Source organism: Cetorhinus maximus, chromosome 12 (assembly GCF_964194155.1).
Source record: "Cetorhinus maximus chromosome 12, sCetMax3.hap1.1, whole genome shotgun sequence".
Taxonomy (NCBI): domain Eukaryota; kingdom Metazoa; phylum Chordata; class Chondrichthyes; order Lamniformes; family Cetorhinidae; genus Cetorhinus; species Cetorhinus maximus.
In genome coordinates this window covers 95,207,508-95,229,386 of record NC_135890.1, presented here as the reverse complement: position 1 = coordinate 95,229,386, position 21,879 = coordinate 95,207,508, and the positions used below count along the sequence as shown (strand labels likewise).

The window sequence follows — 21,879 nt, the reverse complement described above, 5'->3', positions numbered from 1 at the left end:
GTGATAAGATGGTTGTCTTACTCCGGTGGCACAGGTGAGATCATTCACACTCTTTCTGCATTTGATGGTCAACCTCTTCTGTGCAGCACTGGCATGATCACCACTGCCACCGCCTACCAAGCTGGAGTGATGAGATTGCTGGACCTTCTGCAGCCAGAGCTGGGGTAGAGGACAACACAGCGGGCCTCCACAACATCTAAAAGGCATTCCAAGGACACATCACTGAATTGGGGGGGTGCTGCAGCCTTCTTGCCTTTTGGGGCCATGTCTTGTGTGCAGCAGTCCTGGACTGGAAGCACTGAGAGGTGTGTTCACGGCTGCACTTTAAATATGGCACCCAGTGCGAGGAAGTGGCGAGGTGATGGTGTGGCGGGCAAATGAGAGCTTGCCTGCCATCGAAATGGTGTGTTTCCCCAGAATGCATGATCAATGAGGCAAGATTGGGACGATACGGTGTGAAAAGCCACCATTGTGGCCAGTGGGTAAAATGTTCTTTTTTCCGCCCAGTATCTGAGAAATGTATTAACACCGTCTAATTTTTTAAAAATGGTTTATTTTCTTGATTGTTTAATGTTCAAGGTCACTGTACCCAGCCTCCCATTCTAATAAAGAGTAAAACTGAGTTTACTGACAATGGTGCAGATGAGACTTGTCACATCTCAAAATTTCTACCTGTTTATAGTGGTAGGGATTTGGTTTGATCGTGTGATACCAACAGTTTTGTATTCCACGAATACAAAAACATATTTAAAATTCTTTATACCTGCATAGAATGTGTAGAGGGTGATAGTGTACAGAGAAAGAATCTCTAAGAATCTCCACTTTTTAATATATTTGGGGTCCAATGAAATGTTTTGAGAATAAGTAGTTGTATGTGTAGAAAAATTCTGTAAAAGTAAGGTATGTTACCAGAAAGGAACAAAATCCTCTGTTTTACTATGCACCTATAAACATGGTACAGAAAAGTGAAATGGAGGTTATTCATTTAACATGGAGGTTAGTAGCGACATTCTAGCAATACTATTCCCGGAGATTGTATTAGGAATTAATGTAACCTGTGAGCCCCTGATGAAATGTGTGTGGCATGGGGGCAGAAACAATTTTAGTTTGCCTCATTACAGGTAGATAAGTTGAATTCTGATCACCACTCCCTCTGGAAAAACAAACCAGTCTATACTTTATCATCCATTTTTGCCAAAGACATTTTTTCAATTGATGATGAGAGAACTCAAGGGTGATGTACTTCCTTAATTTAGGGGATAATGATATCCTTCTCAGTTGGCTCTCGACCAGTTTTGCTTATGAGGGCAGCGAAAGGACAAAAGCTGTGGACCTTTAAGAAAATGGTGGTTTTAAAACAAAATGTCTTCAACACAAAAAAACTGCTTGGGGCCCCAATTGGAATCGGATCTGCAGTCAGCTCTGAAACAATAGTAGATATTTATTCTCTTACTGAAGAGTAACTGTTGATGAAGCTTGATAAATGTGTGTGTACTTTTTCTGGAAAGGGACTGGAACATGAGACATCTTGGAGCTACAGATCCCAAGATAGAACTGAGTCTTGGTTGGACAAGTTCCTGTAGTATTTGTTTTAGCCAATGACCATATGTAACATGAATTAGTTTTCGTTGAGTATTGACTATCCTGCAGGTGTGGTTTCTGGTGAATTTCAAACTCCACTGCTTGCTTCATCCTGCCTTGCTGTGGATGTTTTTTTTTAATGGTGCAGGACTGCTGGTGCAGTATCAATTTTTCTGTTGAAAGATTGGCTTAGTTCAAGAAACCTAGGGCAGAATTTTTGGCTCATCGGGCAGGCGTGCACCATACCCGAACGAGCGTAAAATGATGCGCGGTGACATTGGGTGTGGGTCCCGACGTCATTGTGCACTTGTGTGATACTTTGGTCCGGAGAAACGGTGGGGGGGGGGGGGTGGAGGTGGGGGGGGGGTGCACGGGAGTTGCAGCGCGCCCGTCGACTATTAAGGCCGTTAATGAACTAATTGATTGTAATTTTTCGCTGCCTGTCCAACTGTTCAGTTGGTGGGCAGGCAAAAAGGCCAAGCAAGTGGCCTTTGCATTTTTGGCAAATCCTCATCCATAGGTAGGATGAGGTTTCGATTAGTGTTTGAAAAATTTTTTTAAAAACTTCTCAAACTCATTTCTGACATGTCCCTGCTCATGTGACAGAGTCACATGAGGGGACATGTTTTTAACATCTCTAATTTTTTTATTTTCAGCTCCCTGAGGCAGCTCTGTGCCTCGGGGAGCTTTTACTATGCGCATCTGCACGCATGCGTGAACTTCTACGCTCATGCTCCTTCTGCCCCCACCTGGGCAGCGCTGAACGCTGCAACACGCGTTTCACACTGGCCGGCCGTTAATTGGTTAGTCAGTGTGAAATTGCATGTGGTGGTCCGTTTCACGGCCACTCGCCCCGCGGAGCCCTCCCGACAACTGGAAAACCCTGGCCCTAGAGTTTAACTAGTTTCCTCTTTAAAACAGCTTTCTGGTCTGAAAACTGCTATATTGTGAGTATTACCCATGATGTATGCAGGAGACTTAATATAAAATGGAGACACAGCATTAATAGGAATCACCAATTTATGAGTAAAGCTGTCTACTCCACTGTGACCATTTAATAATGGAATATGGGTAAACTCTGGGTAAATGGATCAATTCCGAGAGAGGAAGTGCTGCCATAAAAGTGCCCTATACATATAACCTTTTCCCCCTTCTCTCATCTTGAGTTGGCTTTGGTAATTGTAGAAAATGTCCACTGCATCTTTGAATAATGTACCTTTTATTTACTATATAATTTGTTTTCCCCTTTTTCCCCTATCACTGGAAGACATTTGTAGATAAAGAATAGAATCAACAAACCTTTTCAAAGGCCTTTACCATTTATGCTTGCTTCCAGCCAGTAGCAGATGCATGAGAATAGTTTACTAAGCCTTTCACTCCTTGTGGTGAAGCAGCAATGTCTGACATTGAGATCAGAAACCTTTTAAGGAATCATAAACATGAAACTTGGTCCTACCCACTCCAGTGTACAGCCCATTACTACACAAACATTTTGCACTGTAGTTCTGGTCTCAGCTTGTATTTAATTTCCTTGACTAAAATATTACAGAAGTGTTGCAATTTAATTTTTAATGTGCTTTTACAGACCTTTTACTTGACTGTGAAGAATTGTGTAAAAGCACTCGTGCTGCTGTGGACGTTTATAGACAGTGCCTAATTGATGATTATGGATTTAGAACAAAGGTAAGATGTTTAATCTTAACCATATAAAAGAGTAATTTATAATAACACTGCATCTGGTGTGCATTTCTTATTATCACACTTTCTGTTGCAATGAAAGTTTCTCTACATTTCTTTAAAGTGAAAAGTCAAGGCAGTATTTGGTACATACAAGGTCTCCCAGCAATTTAGAAAAAATAATAATTCTAACTTGTAACTTAATTAAGCTAATACCGATTTAACTTAATACCTTTTAATAGAAAAAAAAGCCTGGGTTCTAATCTGTAGTTAAACTGATCTCAAACATTGCTCATTTACAATAATTAGGTGTTTTGTCCTTAAATTGTCAAAGCTTCACCTTATCAGAAGATGAATATTGTATATTACAAAGTGTAGAGCATCTGCCCTTATAAAACACAATGGGTATGCCATCACCACAAAGTCTGCAATAGCAATCCAGGATAACAGTAATTAGCATAGACTGGTTGGGCTGATTAACCTGTTGCTATTCTATGTAATTCAAGTCTTGCTCACATCCTGGAAACAAATACATTTTGAAAATCCAATTATTGAGCAATCCATTGAAGATCTATTAATCTTATCAGTCTGTATATAAATAAATGGAACATGTCACACGCATTTTCTTTCAAACACATTGCACTTCCTATGTCACACATCTTCACAAATTCATTACTCGGCTTCTTCTAATTGATTCATATAAAAGTTTATTTGAGCCAGTTAGTTTACATGTAAATATCTAATTTTTCATAAAACAATGGTACAGAACTACCAAATTCACCAATACAACTAACATTTATAACAAAATCAAGAAAAGTTAATGAATTCCAAGCCTGTTATTTAGGAGTAAAAGTTGAAGTTTAATTTAGGATTGATAGGATTGGATATGCTGTACAAAAACAGAATTACCTGGAAAAACTCAGCAGGTCTGGCAGCATCGGTGGAGAAGAAAAGAGTCGACGTTTCGGGTCCACACAACCCTTCAACAGAACCTGCTGAGTTTTTCCAGGTAATTCTGTTTTTGTTTTGGATTTCCAGCATCCGCAGTAGTTTTTTGTTTTTATCGTTGGATATGCTGTATCTATTTTAAACTTCTATAAATCCTGCCAGTTTTCTTTTGAGAGACCACAGCCATTTTGGGACCTTTTAAATTCTGATTTATTTCTTTTTCCATTTTGGAATGTGTCCCTACCAGATAACTCTGGGATCTTCCCTGTTATGGCTTTAGGGATTTGCCAGATATTTCTCTTGTGCTGACTTTCAAGGATCCTTAATAAGATCACAAGAACATCACCGTAAGTTAGCCGTTATCCGTTTAAAAAAAAAAGGAATGTGATCTTATGTGGTACACTATTTGGAAGTAATAGCATTGCTCGGGAGTTAAACAGAGCACTACTACAACTGGAATGAACATGAATCCCCTTGTGTTCAGGACTTCAGCAAGCAGAAGCATCTCCCCTCTGTCACTGAAATTTAAGCTATCAATAAAGCAGATTTCAAACTATTTCAGAATGTATAATAACTACACATGTTTCAACATATACTTTTTAATTTTTCAAAAGATATTTAAAAGGAATTTAAAACTCCTGCAGTGTGATGTCATCACCAAATCCATTTTCTCCTTGCCTTGCCTTCCCTTTCAGCATTCTGAGCGATTGTTCCCCCCACAATGACCTGGTGCACTCCACAATCGTGTGTTCCCCTTCCCATGCAAAAGATGCAACCCCTGCCCTTTTATCTCTTCTCACTGTTCAGGACCCTAAACACTCCTCCTAGGTGAAACAGTGATTTACTTACACTTTCAATTTAGTACAATGTACTCACCACTCGTGGTGAGTTTTCCTATACACCGGGGGGACCAAACACAAGGTGATCGCAAAGTGCAGTACGTCAGCTCAGCCAGAAAATGTAACCCTGAGTTTCTGGTGGTCTGCTGTTTTAATTCTCTGCCCACTCCTATTCCCACTCTGACCTCCTTTCTTTGGCCTCCAGCACCATTCAACATAAACTTGGGGAACAGCATCTCTTCTTTAGATTAGATAATTTACAGTCTCTGGACTCAAAATTAAGTTCAACAATTTTGGATCATAACCACTGCCTTTTCAGAAAGTATCTCTTGGGAATGATTCTGCTTTTCCCATTTATGTTGCCTCCTCATCCCATCTTTTGTTTCTTTACTTGTCCCATTACTACCTCCTTTTGCCTTGCATCGTCAATCCGTTTTGTCACTTGATCTCTGCCTTCTGCCCTATCACCGACCTTCCTTTTTATTCTTTCCTCCTCTTCCCCCTGTTTGTAAGAGCATAAGAAAAAGGAGCAGGAGTGGGGTATTAGGCCCCTTGAGCCTGCTCTGCTATTCAATAAGATCATGGCTGACCTGATTGTGGCCTTAACTCCACTTTGTTGTCTGCCCTCCATAACCCTTGACTTTCTTTTTAATTAAAAATCAGCCTTGAACATGTTAAATAATCCTGCCTCCACTGCTCCCTGGGGAAGAGAATTCCAAACACTAACGACCCTCTGAGAAGAAATTCCTCCTCATCTTTGTCTTAAATGGGATACCCCTTATTTTGAAACTCCGCCCTAAGTTTTAGATTCCCGCATGAGGTGAAACATCCTCTCAGCATCTACCCTGTCAAGCCCCCTCATAATCTTGTATGTTTCGGTAAGATCACTGCTCATTCGTCAAAACTCCAATGAATATAGGCCCAACCTTTCCGCATAAGACAAACCCCTCATCCCAGGAAGTGTCAGCTTAGTGAACCTTCTCTGAACTGCTTCCAATGAAAGTATATCCCTCCTTAAGAAAGGGGACCAAAACTATACACAGCACTCCGGGTGAGGTCTCACCAATGACCTGTACAGTTGTAACAAGACTTCCCTACTGTTTTACTCCATCCCTACCTTATACTTGCTTAAACCATGTTATAGACTTAAAACATATAAACTCTCCCAGTTCTGATGAAAGGTCATCCATTTGAATCTACATATGCTGCCTGACTTGTTCTATGTTCCCAGCATTTTCTGTTTTCATTTCAGATTTCCAGCATCTGTAGTATTTTTCTCGAGTTTAAAAGTGTCATTGTTTATTGAGAAATAAGAATCTTTTGACTTTGATGTAGATTGTTAGATTATTAACCTGGATAATTCTGTTTGAGAAGATGACAACTTTGGAAACTGACAAAGATCCCTATGATGAGTGGACTTTTGAAGATTTCTTCACAGAGGATGGCATTGTGCTTGATCACCTATCAGTGATGCCTGTAATGTATGAAATTACAACCTCATTCGTGCCATACTCTCCAGGTATATCAGTTGAATCAGAATCTACATGTTTTATGTCTGAGTTGTTTCCATTTCATCTAGCTTGTTCTTGGCGTTAAAATTTTATGCCTGATTTTGTCAGAATAATGGTGAGACTAATGACACTCGCTGTTATTTCTGCATAAATATGCACAGCTAGTTTAGGCAAGGAGCAGAGGTGCAGATAAATGCCAATATCCAAAAGTTGCTATCCAAGTTGCACCAGTCTGCAGTTAGCTTCGTAAAAACAGCATTGCACTCTGACTTACCATTGATATGCACTGAATGTTGAAGTTACTATACATGTGTGGTAGATGAGGGCTAGATTCTCCATACAGTTGAGTCTTGTCATTTCATGCATATGTACCCATTTAACAATATAATTAATTATTGTAATTATATGTAGTAATTATTAATTACTGCCAGTCAACCTCTCTGATACTGAAAATTAGCTATTACAATTGTGGAGTCACTTCTAAAAATGTCAGCTTTAATCCTTTTTTAAAAAGTTTACTTTTCCTCTTTCTTCCTTAATCCAATCTTCTTTCTTAATCCAATCTTTCTTTATTTCTCTTTCTGTATCTGATTTGACATTAAATTATTTACTCTAGTTTGCATTTAGGGAGGTGATGGTGTAGTGGTACAGCCGTTGGACTAGTAATCCAGAGACCTAGGGTAATGCTCTGGGGACCTGGGTTTGAATCCTGCCACGGCAGATGGTGGAATTTTAATTCAATAAAAATGTAGAATTAAAAGTCTAATGATGACCATGAAACCATTGTGGATTGTCGCAAAAACCTGTCTGGTTCACTAATGCCCTTTAGGGAAGAAAACCTGCCGTCCTTACCTGGTCTGGCCTACATGTCACTCCAGACCCACAGCAATGACCTAGAAAGCCACTTAATTGTGTCAAACTGCTACAAAGCCTCTCAGAAAAGGAATGAAACCGGACAGACCACCTGGCATCAACCTAGGCATCAGAAACGACAGCGCCAAACTCCGTCCTGTTGACCCTGCAAAATCCTCCTTAATAACATCCGGGCGCTAGTGCCAAAATTGGAAGAGCTGTCTCATAGACTAGTCAAGCAACAGCAACCATCCCACCGGCAGGACAGACCCAGCAGAGGTGGCCGCACTGTGATATACAGTCGGGAGGGAGTTGCCCTGGGAGTCCTCAAGATCGACCCCGGACCCAATGAAGTCTCATGGCATCAGGTCAAACATGGGCAAGTAAACCTCCTGCTGATTATCACATGCTGCCCTCCCTCAGCTGATGAATCAGTGCTACTCCATGTTGAACACCACTTAAAGGAAGCACTGAGGGTAGGAAGGGCACAGAGCATACTCTGGGTGGGGGACTTCAATGTCCATCACCGAGTGGCTCGGTGGCACCACTGCTGACTGAGCTGGCTGACTCCTAAAAGACGTAGCTGCAAGACTTGGTTTGCAGCAGGTGATGAGGGAACCAATAAGAGGGAAGAACATATTTGACCTCATCCTCACCAACCTGCCTGCTGCAAATGCATCTGTCCATGACAGTATTTGTAGGAGTAACCACTGCACAGTTGTTGCGGAGACGAAGTCCCGCCTTCACTCTGAGGATACCCTCCATCATGTTGTGTGGCACTACCATTTCGAACAGATCTAGCCACTCAAGACTGGTCATCCATGAGGCACTGTAGACCATCAGCAGCAGCAGTAGAATTGTACTCGAACACATCTGTAACCTCATGGCCTGACAATTTTTTTAATTCATTCATAGGATGTGGGCTTTGCTGGCTGGGCCAGCATTTATTGCCCATCCCTAGTTGCCCTTGAGAAGGTGGTGGTGAGCTGCCTTCTTGAACCGCTGCAGTCCATGTGGTGTAGATACACCCACAGTGCTGTTAGGGAGTTCAAGGATTTTGACCCAGAGACAGTGAAAGAACGGCAATATATCTCCAAGTCAGGGGATTAACCTTGGTTCAATCAGAGTGCAGGAGGGCATGCCAGGAGCAGCACCAGACATACCTAAAAATGAGGTGTGAACCTGTTGAAGCTATTACACAGGACTACTTGTGTGCCAAACAGCATAAGCAGCAAGTGATAGACAAAGTTAAGCAATCCCACAACCAATAGATCAGATCTAAGCTCTGCAGTCCTGCCACATCCAGTCATGAATGGTGGTGGACAATTAAACAACTCACTGGAGGCTCCACCAATATCCCCATCCTCAATGATGGGGGACCCCAGCACATCAGTGCAAAAGATAAGGCTGAAACATTTGCTACAATCTTCAGTAACGCTGAGCAATTAATAATCTTTTGCTTAATGCCAGACTATAGTACTTTAACTTGCCATTATGGAGCACTAGAGCATAAAGCACAGAATCTGAGGGAATACAGGAAAGATTTATAAGAATGGTTCTGATGATGATGGATTTCAGGTACAAAGACAGGTTTGAGAAACTGGAGCTGGGTTTGAGAGGAATTTGAGTTTTCTGCTTTTGGAATTGCTGCCTAAAGTTACTCAATATTCAGAAGATTGGATAAATTAGAATGGATCCATGACAGTACAATTGTTCTTGGTCAGAAGGTTTAATATACCTAATGACCTAGAATCATAGAATATTGCAGCACAAGAGCTTGTCATTTGGCCTGTTGTGTCCATGTCAGCTCTCTGCAACAGTGACTCAGCTAAACCCACTCCCCGCGCTTTCCCTGAAGCCCTGTAAATCATTCCTCATCAGGTGCTCACCAAATTTCCTTTTGAAAGCCATAATTGAAACTGTTTCCACCATGCTCTCAGGCAGTACATTCCAGATTTGAACCGCTTGCTGCATAACAAAAAAAGCTTTTCCTCATGTTGCCATTCCTTCTATTGCAATTCGCCTTAAATGCAGTATCCTCTGTTTCTTGCCCCTTCTGCCAACAGGAACAGTTGCTCCTTATCCACTCGATCTAGACCCTTCATAATTTTGAACACCCCTAACAAATTCCCTCTAAAACTTCCATTCTCTAAGTGAACAGCTCCAGTTTCTCAAACCTGTCTTTGTACCTGAAATCCATCATCGGAACCATTCTTATAAATCTTTCCTGTATTTCCTCAGATTCTGTGCTCTAGTGCTCCATAATGGCAAGTTAAAGTACTATAGTCTGGCATTCGTCTAGCTATTATTCTACTTACAGGTAGTACTATGGAAAGTTAAAAATTAAATGCACTACGTGTGAAGGCTGGAGATCATCATTGAAAGCACCTTGTTTTCATTAGCAAAATCTTTTGACTTGGGAGGGAGGGGTGGAGAAAAATTCAATTACTGTATTAATCTGTCAACCCAACTAGTTCTAAACATCTGTTCATTTATTGTTCAATTCCACAGTGATCTAAATAAATACAATAATCTATTTAATATTCTATTAAAATTAGTCCAGCTAATTACATGGATATCTGAAGAAACTGAATACAAAGTTATGATTTATTTGGCTGTAGAATTTTCTGCATATTCATATAATTGTTGGTATATTTTGTGTGATGTTTTGATTAAAAAATAAAACCAACAACATATTACATTTTACTCTATCCTCCTAAATTTTCAGATTTCTTTTTGTATACTTGAAGCTCATTCCCCCTGTGTAAAATCTAGACTGTTGCATATAAATTATGCATAATTTGTTCTCTGAACAAGGTGTTACATAACCATATGTTGCTGGTCTGCAAATCTGTTGTTGCTCAGCAACTATAAAAAGGTGTTAAAGATTTTATGAGTCATGATGAAATGAGGTGCAATTCATTTACTGTACTGTGGTATCTGGTAAAGTGAAGGATATTTGATATATAAACTTAAAAAATCTAGATGATTACCTGTTTGACACAGTTTTTATTTTGTGCAGATAAAAAACTCTATCCATTGGACTGCATAGGCTTGCCGATGAGCCCAGGTGTAGAAGGTATTTTTAGAGTTAACCAAACCTAATGACCTTTACAAATGGGAAGCTTTGAAACATCATTTAATGTTAAAGCTGTCTGTTAAAGGAATGGCACAGTGGCTTGCGAACTCCGCTTTCATCTTTTGGGTTTAGCAGCACATCAAAACCCCTTTTGACAGCACCTTCCAAACATGCAACCTCTACCACTTGGGAGGTCAAGGGAAGCAGATGCGTGGGAACACCACCAGCTGCAAGTTCCCCTTCAAGTCACACACTATCCTGACTTGATACTATATCGTTGTCCTTCACTGTCACTAGATGAAAATCCTGGAACTCTCTGCCTAACAGTACTGTAGGTATATCTACATCACGTGGATTACAATAGTTCACGAAGGCGGCTCACCACTACCTTCTCAAGGGCAGTTTGGGATGGCCTTAGCAGCAACGCTCGCATTCCAAAATGGAATTTTTATAAAAATCCAGTCTGGATTGATGGGATGAAGTCCCTCTTGTTAAAACAAGAATCTGTGCAAAAAATTATTTTGGGCAATTTAAAGTTCAGTTCCACTGGACAAATATTCCTTGTAATTGGTAAAAGTCCTTTGCTCCCTCTCTTGAGGTTGATTTTTTTTTGTTGAGGCTCTGTTCCGTGAGTTCCTGTCCCATGTTGGTACCTTGCCCGATATTGCCATCATTCAGATGTGAGCACATACAGTGTATAAGTGGGCCATTCTACTGCTCAGGGGAATTGCAGCTAAGTGTAAACCTGCTACTGTCTCTTTCATGCATACATGCAGGGGTCTCTGAAGAGTGATCCTATGTCCAACCAGAGTTAGCAACCTAGTGATCATCCAGGCCTTGTGCTTAAGTTAAAATGAATTACGCATCTTGTGATCCAAAGCTCGTTAGATTCAAGACAACTTCTGTCATGGAAATTATTGAAAATTTTTTGTGAATATAGCAGTTCATGGACAGAGAAGCCAGTAAACTGATCAACAATATAGTTGTGTGCCTTTTCCTCTAAGTCTGCCTTAAAAGGAAAAGTGAACCCAACAGTGTGACAGGAAGTAAACCAAGTTTTTGCAGTATTTTGTTTTATGGGTTACTCTGTGTATGTACAGTGTTTAAAAATAAAGTACTTATACAGAAATTTTAAACATCTGATTTTATATACAGGCGAGAACCCTTTGAAGCCAGTTTCTACACCAATGACCATCCTGCTACAGAATTTGCAAGAGTATAGCCAACTGCAACTAGCTTTGCAGCTAACTATCAACTCTTTTGGAAACTGTCATCAACATTTTGTGTCAAACAATATGAATTCTGACTTGAGCAAAAAGGTAGGTGCAAACAGTTAGCTTTAGAATGCCAGAATTTTGTACTATTAAACGAGCAAGGTTATTTCTGGTAATCAACTCAGCTTGTTACTTTCTAAGTTTGCTATAATTTTATCTCTGTAAATGCTTATTTGAGGAAATCTTTGCACATCAACTGCATGTACTATATTGCACGATATACAAGAAAAGAAAATTACTTTCACTAACTCCGCAATCCTTATACCATTAGGGGAAAAAAAATCATAGGCTGGGTTCCTGTCAGGCTGACTGGGGTCTTGCTTGCCAGTCAGAGAACTGACCGGAGCCCCCGTCAGTTCTGGGGGATGCCTGATGCAACCAAGTTCCCTTCAGGCACTTAAGTAGCCACCATCAGACCTTCTCTGTGATTGAGCTCCCCAGTGGTGGAAATCTCACCCACTGAGAACCGCTGGCCAATCAGAGGTTGGAAGCTGTCCACTGCCGCCAGTGGGAGCAGTGGCAGCTGGCAGCAATGCACCCACCAGAGGTCCAGGATCATCATGGGACCCCAGAGCAAAGGTGAGTGAAGGAAGTTGGGGGACGGTGGGCATGGTTTGCTGGCAAGGGGAAGTGGCATTCAGCGGCCTTCCTCCCCCCCCGCCCCTCTCTACAAAACACCTTCTCCCCCTCTCACCTACCCCCTTCCTGATGCTGGGTCCCTCAATCAGGTATAGTGTGTCTGACTATGAGGGAACCTGCCAGGAGTCGGCTGGAAAGCCTAACAGTGTTTGCTGGGCGACCTCCCAAGGGTGTGGAAAAGCCTTACGGCCTCGACTTAATTCCTGAGCCACCATTAAATTGCGTGGGCTCAGGAATAAGCTTAATTGACATCCGCCAACCAACAAATCCCACATCAGCCCCTTCTGTCCTCTGATTTAATCGTGGAAGGCTTTGCCACCACTGGGAGATGGACATGGGGCCTCTCCTGCCATTAAGTGGGCCCGGTTGCCATGTTTCCAAGTGATGGACTGCATTAAATCCAGTGTGATTGCTGACTGCTAACTTTATCATAAGCTTCACCTGTGATCTAATCGTGCCTGAATGGATTATTGCATGGTAATCATTCTAATTATTTCATGCTCTATGTAATTGAGTTGATCCTTTGCCTTCTTTCTTGCTACTGAAATCGTTTTAGAATAAGAAGCAAACAGATGTTCTATACTTGTTATGATTAGGCACAAACTGTTTGCATGAAAGCGTATTGCGTGTACTATAAAGAATATATGAAGACTGATTTCCAAATTGGAATATCTAGGTCTGTGAATCTTTGATTCCCAACTAATGCTCCCTGAGAGTGCTGGGATAACCTGATTGGGGAAATCAGAGAATTGTTTCTAAATAGTTTAGCATGATTATTTAGAATTTACAGCATTTGGAGCTGTTTCTTTTCAAAAGTGGAATATTTTTAAGGGTATATTTCTCATGAGGCTTCACACCAGGCTCTGAAATAATGGGCTAAAATTAGTTTGGTTGTTTTTTGCTTTGCATTCTAAATACAATGTATAAGGGTTTATTAAGTCTTTGCTTTAATATACTTGTAGCTTTTTGAGGGTCAGGACTTGAAAGACGTCAAAGATTTTGTCATTGACATTGGAAACATGGCCTTTTCAATCGTTAAAAAGAATTCTCAGGCATTGCTACACAAGGTAAAGATGAACATTTTTTCCACCCATTTCCTCTTTTTTTCTATTTGTATATCATCTTGTTTGAGCATTTAATAATGAGCGCTACCAGGCTATTTGACCTCCTCACCGCTCCTCACGATATGTTGACTTCTAACTAGAGTTGCTGAATAACAATCAGAAGCAAGGAAGCCTGACATCCTCCCCTTTGATCCCACCTCTTTCAGAAATACTGAGGCTAACTATAGTATTCCTATTTACACCATGACTGAAAAAAGTCAACTTAGCACAAATTGGTGTTTGAACCTGAGACATCCTGTCTCTGTGGCTCAGATATTCACTATCATATATCTAGCTGTTGCCAGTATGTTACTAGTAGTGACATGGTATCCTGGAAAAGAGGCCATTTTTCTCGAGTGAGATCAATGTCAGCAGACTACCATGAAGTAGTTGAAGCCAATCCTGATAATTTTCACCTAACTGCCAAATGCTAAGTTTTCAGCCTTCCATTCCCAAAGCCTAAAGACTACAAATCTGATTGTAGTGACTTAGAACAGCTAATTAGGTACAAGCCGGGAATGGAATTTGGGATTTGCCTGGTGCCACTTGTGTATTTACCCAATGAGCCATTTGTACATTATATTGTGTCAGTAATTATAGGAGGTATAGAGAGATCTTCAATGTAGGAACAATGATCACTTTACCCAGAGAGCAATCTGTTTTATTAAGATGAAGCTCCTATTTAAATTAATGTTATTTGTATCATTAGTTGTATTCATTTACCGGTGTGATCCATTGACTCCTTGGGTTTCAAATATATATATATGTAAGATTGTGCATTAATCAGTACTAAATGATAATTTTATCATCTAACAAGTGGATAATTTCCTGCCTTTTTAAAAAAAAAACCAAATAGTTTGGTTCAGATGTCAGCCAATATTTCTACACTAAAACCTTCACTTCTCGTTTCTCAGCTGTTTAACTGCCGTGTGGTCGACACTGACTTAGCACTGGCTTACTGCACATTGTTACCAAAGCAGGTTGTGTTTGAGAAGCTGTGGAATGTCATCAGTGATGCGTGGCAAAATTATAACAAAATTCTGGTACGTGTGACGCTTAATCAAAATTTTTAAATGTTTAGATATCAATACAACGCTTTGATTTATCAGAAGGGCAAAAATTTTATTTTTCAAGGGCTCTTTTTGAGGAAAAAAACACTGTCTAGCTTAATTTTGTCTGGTGCTACTTTTTCATTTACACATGAGGAGTTAAAGGTACTATTCTTCTTCAGTTCCTTGGTATTTTCTCTCAAATTTGGATTCTAAATCGAATTTCCAATTTACAACAATAAAGATCAGATTCATCTCAAATTCTAACTATTTGACACAATGAACCAGGAATCAAGCAGACATAAGAAGTAATGTATGTAAGGGAACAAATGAATTTCTGCATTGTTGATCGTGGTAACAGAGAAGATTGATGAGGGTAATGCTGTAGATGTGTTGTACATGGACTTCCAGCAGGCATTTGGTAAAATGCCGCACAACAGACTTGTGGACAAAGTTATAGCTCAAGGAATTAAAGGGACACTAGCAACATGGATATGAAATTGACTAAGTGGCAGGAAACAGTAGTGATTAATAGATATTTTTCGGATTGGCAGAAGGTTTATAGTTTCCCAGGGGTCAGAGTTAGGACCCCTGCTCTTCCTGATATATATTAATGGCCAAGACCTTGGTGTTGAGGGCACAATTTCAAATTTTGTGGATGTTACAAAACTTGGAAGAGTTTGTGAATTGTAAGGAGGATAGAACTCCAAAAGGACATAGGTTGGTGGAATAGATGGACAAGTGGCAGATGAAAATTAATGCAGGGAAGAGTGAAGTGATCCATTTTGACAGGAAGAATGCAGAGATGCAATATAAAATGAAGGATATAATTCCAAAGCGGGTGTAGGAGCAGAGGAACTTTGGTGCATATTTGCATAAACCATTGTAGGTAGCAGGACACATTGAGAGTGCGGTTAATAAAGCATGTGCTATCCTGGGCTTTACCAATAGGGGCATAGGGTGCCAAAGCAAGGAAGTTACGTTAAACTTGTCTGGAACACTGGTTCAGCCTCAACTGGAGTATTCTGTCCAGTTCTGGGTGCTTCACTTTAGGAAAGATGTGAAGGCATTAGAGAGAGTGCAGATAAGATTCATGAGGATGGCCCCAAAGACAAGGAATTTCAGTTATGTAGATAAATTGGAGAAGTTGGGACTGTTTCCCTTAGAGAAGAGAGGGTTGAGGAGATTTGATAGAGGTATTCAAAATCATGAGGGGTCTGGACAGTGTAGATAGGGAAAAACTGTTCCCATTGGTGAAAGGATCAAGACCAAGAGGGCTTAATTTTGAGGCAGTTGACAAAAGAAGCAATGGCAAGGTGAGGAAAAACATTTTCACACAGTGAGTGGTTAGGATCTGGAATTAAACTGCCTGAAGTATGGTGGAGGCAGGTTCAATCTAGGCATTCAAGAGGGAATCGGATTTTTATCTGAAAAGGAAGAATGTGCAGGGCTATGTGGAGAAGGCGAGAGTGTGGGATAAGGTAAACTGACCCTACAGAGAGCCAGCGCAGATATGATTGGCTGAATAGCCTCCTGTGCTGTAACAATTGTGTGGTTCTGTAATGGATGTAATTGCAAAATATACTTAGACTGGATTTAAAAAAAAAACTAGATGTATGACTTATTGTCCCTCAACCTCGATTCACAGGTTCCCTCCTCCTGGCCTTGTGCCTCCTCCTATCATAGGGTTCTGTTCCTGGAGAAGCAGCAAGAGCAGGAGGAAGAGAACCTGTGATTGGAGGAGCTGGAGCAGCGAGCATGGGAGACAGAATCTGTCATTGGTGGAGCAGCTTTTCACAGATTCTGTCTCTCCCATGTTCACTGCTCCTCCAATCGAGCTCTGCTTTATGTACAGGGGTGACCTATGTTGAATTTTTCACCTCCCACCTTTGATTTTTCACAGGCTATTTGTGAGATTTCTAGGGCAAATTAGCCTTCCGCCCCGTGTATTTTGAACCTGGTCTATCATCATTTCAACTTAACCTAGAGAAATTATTATGTGTCTATCGACAAAACAATTTTTTTGGTGAAAACAACATCTGCATCCCACTTATTCACAAAGAGTAAATAAGTTTTTTAAAAATAATAACCTATTTTAAAAATTAAGTTTAAAACATCGCATGTTAACTCATCCGTTTAGAGCATAAACTAATTTTATATGTGGCATTGGTCCTGATCAGCCGGGTTTTGTAAGAATGGGGTTATGTTACTCATTAGTATTTATTAATAGGGATGCTAATTTGTTAGGCATTCTGGTTCCGGAGACACTGAGAAATGGGGCTTAGGTTTGGATAAACTGGATTGGGCGTCTTGCGAGTTCCAAGAACACTCATGGGAGCAGAAGTTCGGAGAATACTGGGCTGATCCTAGGAACACATGGGCAGAGTTCTAGGGAACTGGGAACATTGGGGAGAGACATTTCTGTGTGTGGGAGCTTTGGGTGTTCTTGGGATCTGGAATAGAATCATAGAAAGTTTACGGCACAGAAGAAGGCCATTCAGCCTGTCATATCTGTGCTGGACCTCTGAAGGAGTAATTCATCTAATGCCACTCCACTGCCTTTTCCCCATAGCCCTGCAATATTTTCCTTTTCAGATGATCATCCAAAGCCTTTTGAAAGCCTCAATTAACCCTGCCTCCACCACACACATAGGCAGTGCATTCCAAATCCTAAAGACATGCTGCGTGAAAAAGTTTTCCTCATGTCACCATTGTTTCTTTTGCCAGTTATCTTAAATCTGTGCCCTCTTAGTCTTGATCCTTCTACCAATGGGAAAAGCTTCTCCCCAACTACTCTGTCCAGACCTCTTATGATTTTGAATACCTTCTGTCAATCTTCTCTCCTCCAAGTGGGGAAGAAATTCCTGACATGGGTTTTGGGGTCTATCAGGGCTGCTTTGAGTGTCTGGAGCATGCAAGGGCAAACATTGACGACATTGGGGATTTTGGGGTTTGGCACATTTTTGGTGGACAGTGCACAGGTGCCTTGAAAATTAAACAGCCCCTTCTGGACCATCGGGAACCATTCCTTCTTTCCTCCCCCTACCCCGCTTCACTCAACAGCTTTTATACCTGTCATATACTTTGATTGCTTTATTCCCTAATAAATTTGTTGTGCTTGCTTACACATAGATTGGGCTCAATGCAACTGATCTTTCTTCTGAAAGGAACACCTATGGTTTGAGGGTTTAGAAGGCTGTTACATACCATTGGATGCTGTCCCATAGTAATCGATTAGTCTTATAATTTACACAACTTTTTGGAATCTTGAGACTATGCACTATTTCTAACATGCATATTTTAAAATTTGATAATGTTTCCAGATCTATGCTTACTAGCACAAAAATATCATATTTAAAGATATTTTTAAGGCAAGTATGGTATTTCTGTAATAAAATAATTCCCTTTTTCAATCATTACAGAAGAGCAGTACATTGGTTAACTGTTGAACTACTCTATTTTTCTTTTCACTGTTGAACTCTTGCTGTTTCAGGCAGTTGCTGTTGTCGGTGCTCAACTGGCTGATTTGCTTCAGGAGGAGCAACAAAAAGAGAAGTTCAATTCCTTGATTGTTGACACGGAGTGGTGTCTGAAGCTCAGTAAACTTGGAGTAAGTAAATTCAGTAAACTGCTTTTGAACATTAGAATTGAGGAAATTTTAAATCAAATAGTGGACTCTCCTCCTTAAGATGCTTCTTAAAATGTGTCTCTTTAACCAAGTTTTTGGCCACCTGTCCTAATATGTCATTGTGGTTAGATGTGAAATTTTGTCTAATAATGGTCTTGTGAAGCATCTTGGATGATCATAATCCATTAAAGATGCTATATTAATACAAGTTGTTGTAAACACCCCATATGATCCTAATATTAACTTCTATCTGCATTTAGAAAACTAATTGAAACAGTAGGAACCTCTTTTATATGATCAACTCTTAACGGAGTTATTCATAGTGCAGATTTCAAAAGAACACTGTTTCCCTTTTGTTCAAAACTTATCTGTGTCATTTTACTTAGTGCTACAGCTCATGTCCAGTGCAACTTGTATGCATTATGATGTTGAATGGTTTCAATGAGCTGAATTTTACCAACTCTCTGGAGAAGGGAAGGGAGCCCGATGCCTTCCTGCTGCGATGGGATATTCTCATGACGGGAATGGAAACGACTTAGCCACTTGCCAACCAGAGGTGGACGGCTAACTAAACCAATTAATTGGCCAATCAGCAGTAACTTCTGCCCTGCCGGGATTTTACTGGTATTGAGATGGGCCCATGCCGCATGGGGAGACCACCAGGCAGACTGTGGCAACCTCCCAGCAGGTTCCAGAGGGGCCTTCCTTAATGGTTGCAAAATGACCAATTAAGCAACCCCACCACCCCACCCTGCCGCCCCAGTAGCAATGGTGGCCTCCCAAGGCTGCGCCGCTGCCACTGGAGGGTTCACCACTCCGATCACTGGGGCTTGCCTACCTCGCCACAAAATGCATTATATAAAAAATAATTTGCCTTCAGAGGTGCCTCAATATCCGTGGCGCTGCCACGCTGCCCTCTGACTGGGCCAGCATTTTTAAGAGGTGGACTGTTGGTTTCAATTGGACAGCAATTCCGGTGGCGGCCTCTTAATTGGCTACAGTCAGTAATATCCTGCCTGATGTCCCACCATCCCTCAGTGCATGCTTGCCACCCGCTTTCAGTCTCATAGTGGGCAATGTGTGATTAGGGAAGGAAATCTGTCGTCCTTACCTTGTCTGGCCTACGTGTGACTCCAGACCCACAGCAATGTGGTTGACTCTTAAATGTCCTCTGAAATGGCCTAGCAAGCCACTCAGTTGTAACAAACCATTACAAAGACACAAAAAGGAATGAAACTAGATGGACCACCTGGCATCAACCTAGGCACCGGAAACGACAACAGCATTCGCAGCCCTGTAGACCCTGCAAAGCCCTCCTTACTAACAATTGTGAAAGCTGTCTCACAGACTAGTCAAGCAACAGCCTGACATGAAATCATACCTAACAGATAATGTCCCAGGCACCACCATCACCATCCCTGGGTATGTCCTGTCCCACCAGCAGGACAGACCCAGCAGAGGTGGTGGCACAGTGGTATACAGTCGGGAGGGAGATGCCCTGGGGGTCCTCGGCATCGACTCTGGACCCCATGAAGTCTCATGGCATCAGGTCAAACATGGGGAAGGAAACCTCCTGCTGATTACCAAGTACCGCTCTCCCTCAGCTGATGAACCAGTGCTCCTCCATGTTGAACATAACTTGGAGGAAACGCTGAGGGTGGCAAGGGCGCAGAATGTACTCTTGGTGGGGGACTTCAATGTCCATCACCAAGTGTGGCTCAGGAACACCACTAATGACCGAGCTGGCTGAGCCCTAAATGACATAGCTGCTAGACTGGGTCTGCGGCAGGTGGTGAGGGAACCAACAAGAGGGAAAAACATACTTGACCTCATCCTCACCAACCTGCTTGCCGCAGATGCATCTGTCCATGACAGTATTTGTAGGAGTGACCACCGCACAGTCATTGTGGAGACGAAGTCCTGCCTTCACATTGAGGATACCCTCCATTGTGTTGTGTGGCACAACCACCATGCTAAATGGGATAGATTTTGAACAGATCAAGCAACTCAAGACTGGGCATTCATGAGGCCCTGTGGGCCATTAGCAGCAGCAGCAGAAGTGTACTCGAACACAATCTGTAACCTCATGGCCTGGCATATCTCCCACTCTACCATTACCATGAAGCCAGGGGATCAACCCTGGTTCAATGAAGAGTGCAGGAGGGCATGCCAGGAGCAGCAACAGACATACCTAAAAATGAGGTGTCAACCTGGTGAAGCTATAAAAAGGACTACTTGCATGCCAAACAGCACAAGCAGCAAGTGATAGAGCTAAGCAATCCCACAACCAACGGATCAGATCTGAGCTCTGCAGTCCTACCACATCCAGTTGTGAATGGTGGTGGGCAATTAAACAACTCCCTGGAGGAGGTGGCTCCACAAATATCCCCATCCTCAATGATGGAGGAGCCCAGCACAGCAGTGCAAAAGATAAGGCTGAAGCATTCGCAACAATCTTCAGCCAGAAGTGCCGAGTGGATGATCCATCTCGGCCTCCTCCAGAGGTCTCCAGCATCACCCAGTCTTCAGCCAATTTGATTCACTCCATGTGATATCAAGAAACGGCTGAAGGCACTGGACACTGCAAAGGTTATGGGCCCTGACAATATTCCGGTAATAGCATTGAAGACTTGTGCTCCAGAGCTTGCCGCGCCCCTAGCTAAGCTGTTCCAGTACAGCTACAACACCGGCATCTACCCAGCTATGTGGAAATTTGCCCAGGTATATCCTGTACACAAGAGTCAGGACAAATTCAACCCAGCCAATTACCGCCCCATCAGTCTACTCTCAATCATCAGTAAAGTAATGGAAGGGGTCATCAATAGTGCTATCAAGTGGCACTTGCTTAGCAATAAACTGCTCACATGCTCAGTTTGGGTTCAGCCAAGGCTACTCAGCTCCTGACTTCATTAGAGCCTTGGTTCAAACATGGACAAAAGAGCTGAACTCCTGAGGTGAGGTGAGGTTAGAGTGACTGCCCTTGACATCAAGGCAGTATTTGACCGATTGTGGCATCAAGGAGCCCTAGCAAAACTGGAGTCAATGGGAATCAGGGGGAAAACTCTCCACTGGTTGGAGCCATACCTAGCACAAAGGAAGATGGTTGTGGTTGTTGGAGGTCAGTCACCTCAGCTCCAGAACATCACTGCAGGAGTTCCTCAGGGTAGTGTCCTAGGCCCAACCATCTTCAGCTGCTTCATCAATGACCTTCCTTCCATCATAAGGTCAGAAGTTGGGATGTTCGCTGATGATTGCACAATGTTCAGCACCATTCGCGACGCCTCAGATACTGAAGCAGTCATTGTCCAACTGCAGCAAGACCTGGACAATATCCAGACTTGGGCTGACAAGTGGCAAGAAACATTTGCGCCACACAAGTATCAGGCAATGACCATCTCCAACAAGAGAGAATCCAACCATCGCCCCTTGATGTTCAATGACATTCCCATCACTGAATCCTCCAATATCAACATCCTGGGGGTTACCATTAACCAGAAACGGAACTGGACTAGCCATATAAATACTGTGGCTACAAGAGCAGGTCAGAGGCTAGGAATCGTGCAACGAGTTACTCACCACCTGACTCCCCAAAGTCTGCCCACCATCTACAAGGCACAAGTTAGGAATGTAATGGAATACTCCCCACTTGCCTGGATGAGTGCAGCTCCTACAACACTGAAGAAGCTGGACACCGTCCAG

The 21,879-nt window shown here is 41.9% G+C and overlaps 1 protein-coding gene across 2 annotated transcripts in view; it reads left to right on the top strand.

Moving 5' to 3' along the window:
• kntc1 (kinetochore associated 1) overlaps positions 1-21,879 on the top strand; it is a 133,052-nt gene that overhangs the window by 52,690 nt on the left and 58,483 nt on the right. The window contains exons 36-42 of one of the 2 annotated variants that reach the window (XM_078554126.1): positions 3,167-3,264; positions 6,420-6,564; positions 10,431-10,487; positions 11,643-11,806; positions 13,363-13,467; positions 14,418-14,546; positions 18,046-18,162. In XM_078554126.1, coding sequence (XP_078410252.1) covers positions 3,167-3,264; positions 6,420-6,564; positions 10,431-10,487; positions 11,643-11,806; positions 13,363-13,467; positions 14,418-14,546; positions 18,046-18,162 — 815 coding nt within the window. Of the gene's footprint in view, positions 1-3,166; positions 3,265-6,416; positions 6,565-10,430; positions 10,488-11,642; positions 11,807-13,362; positions 13,468-14,417; positions 14,547-18,045; positions 18,163-21,879 lie in introns of both variants that reach the window. The other variant, XM_078554125.1, reaches the window with a different exon arrangement.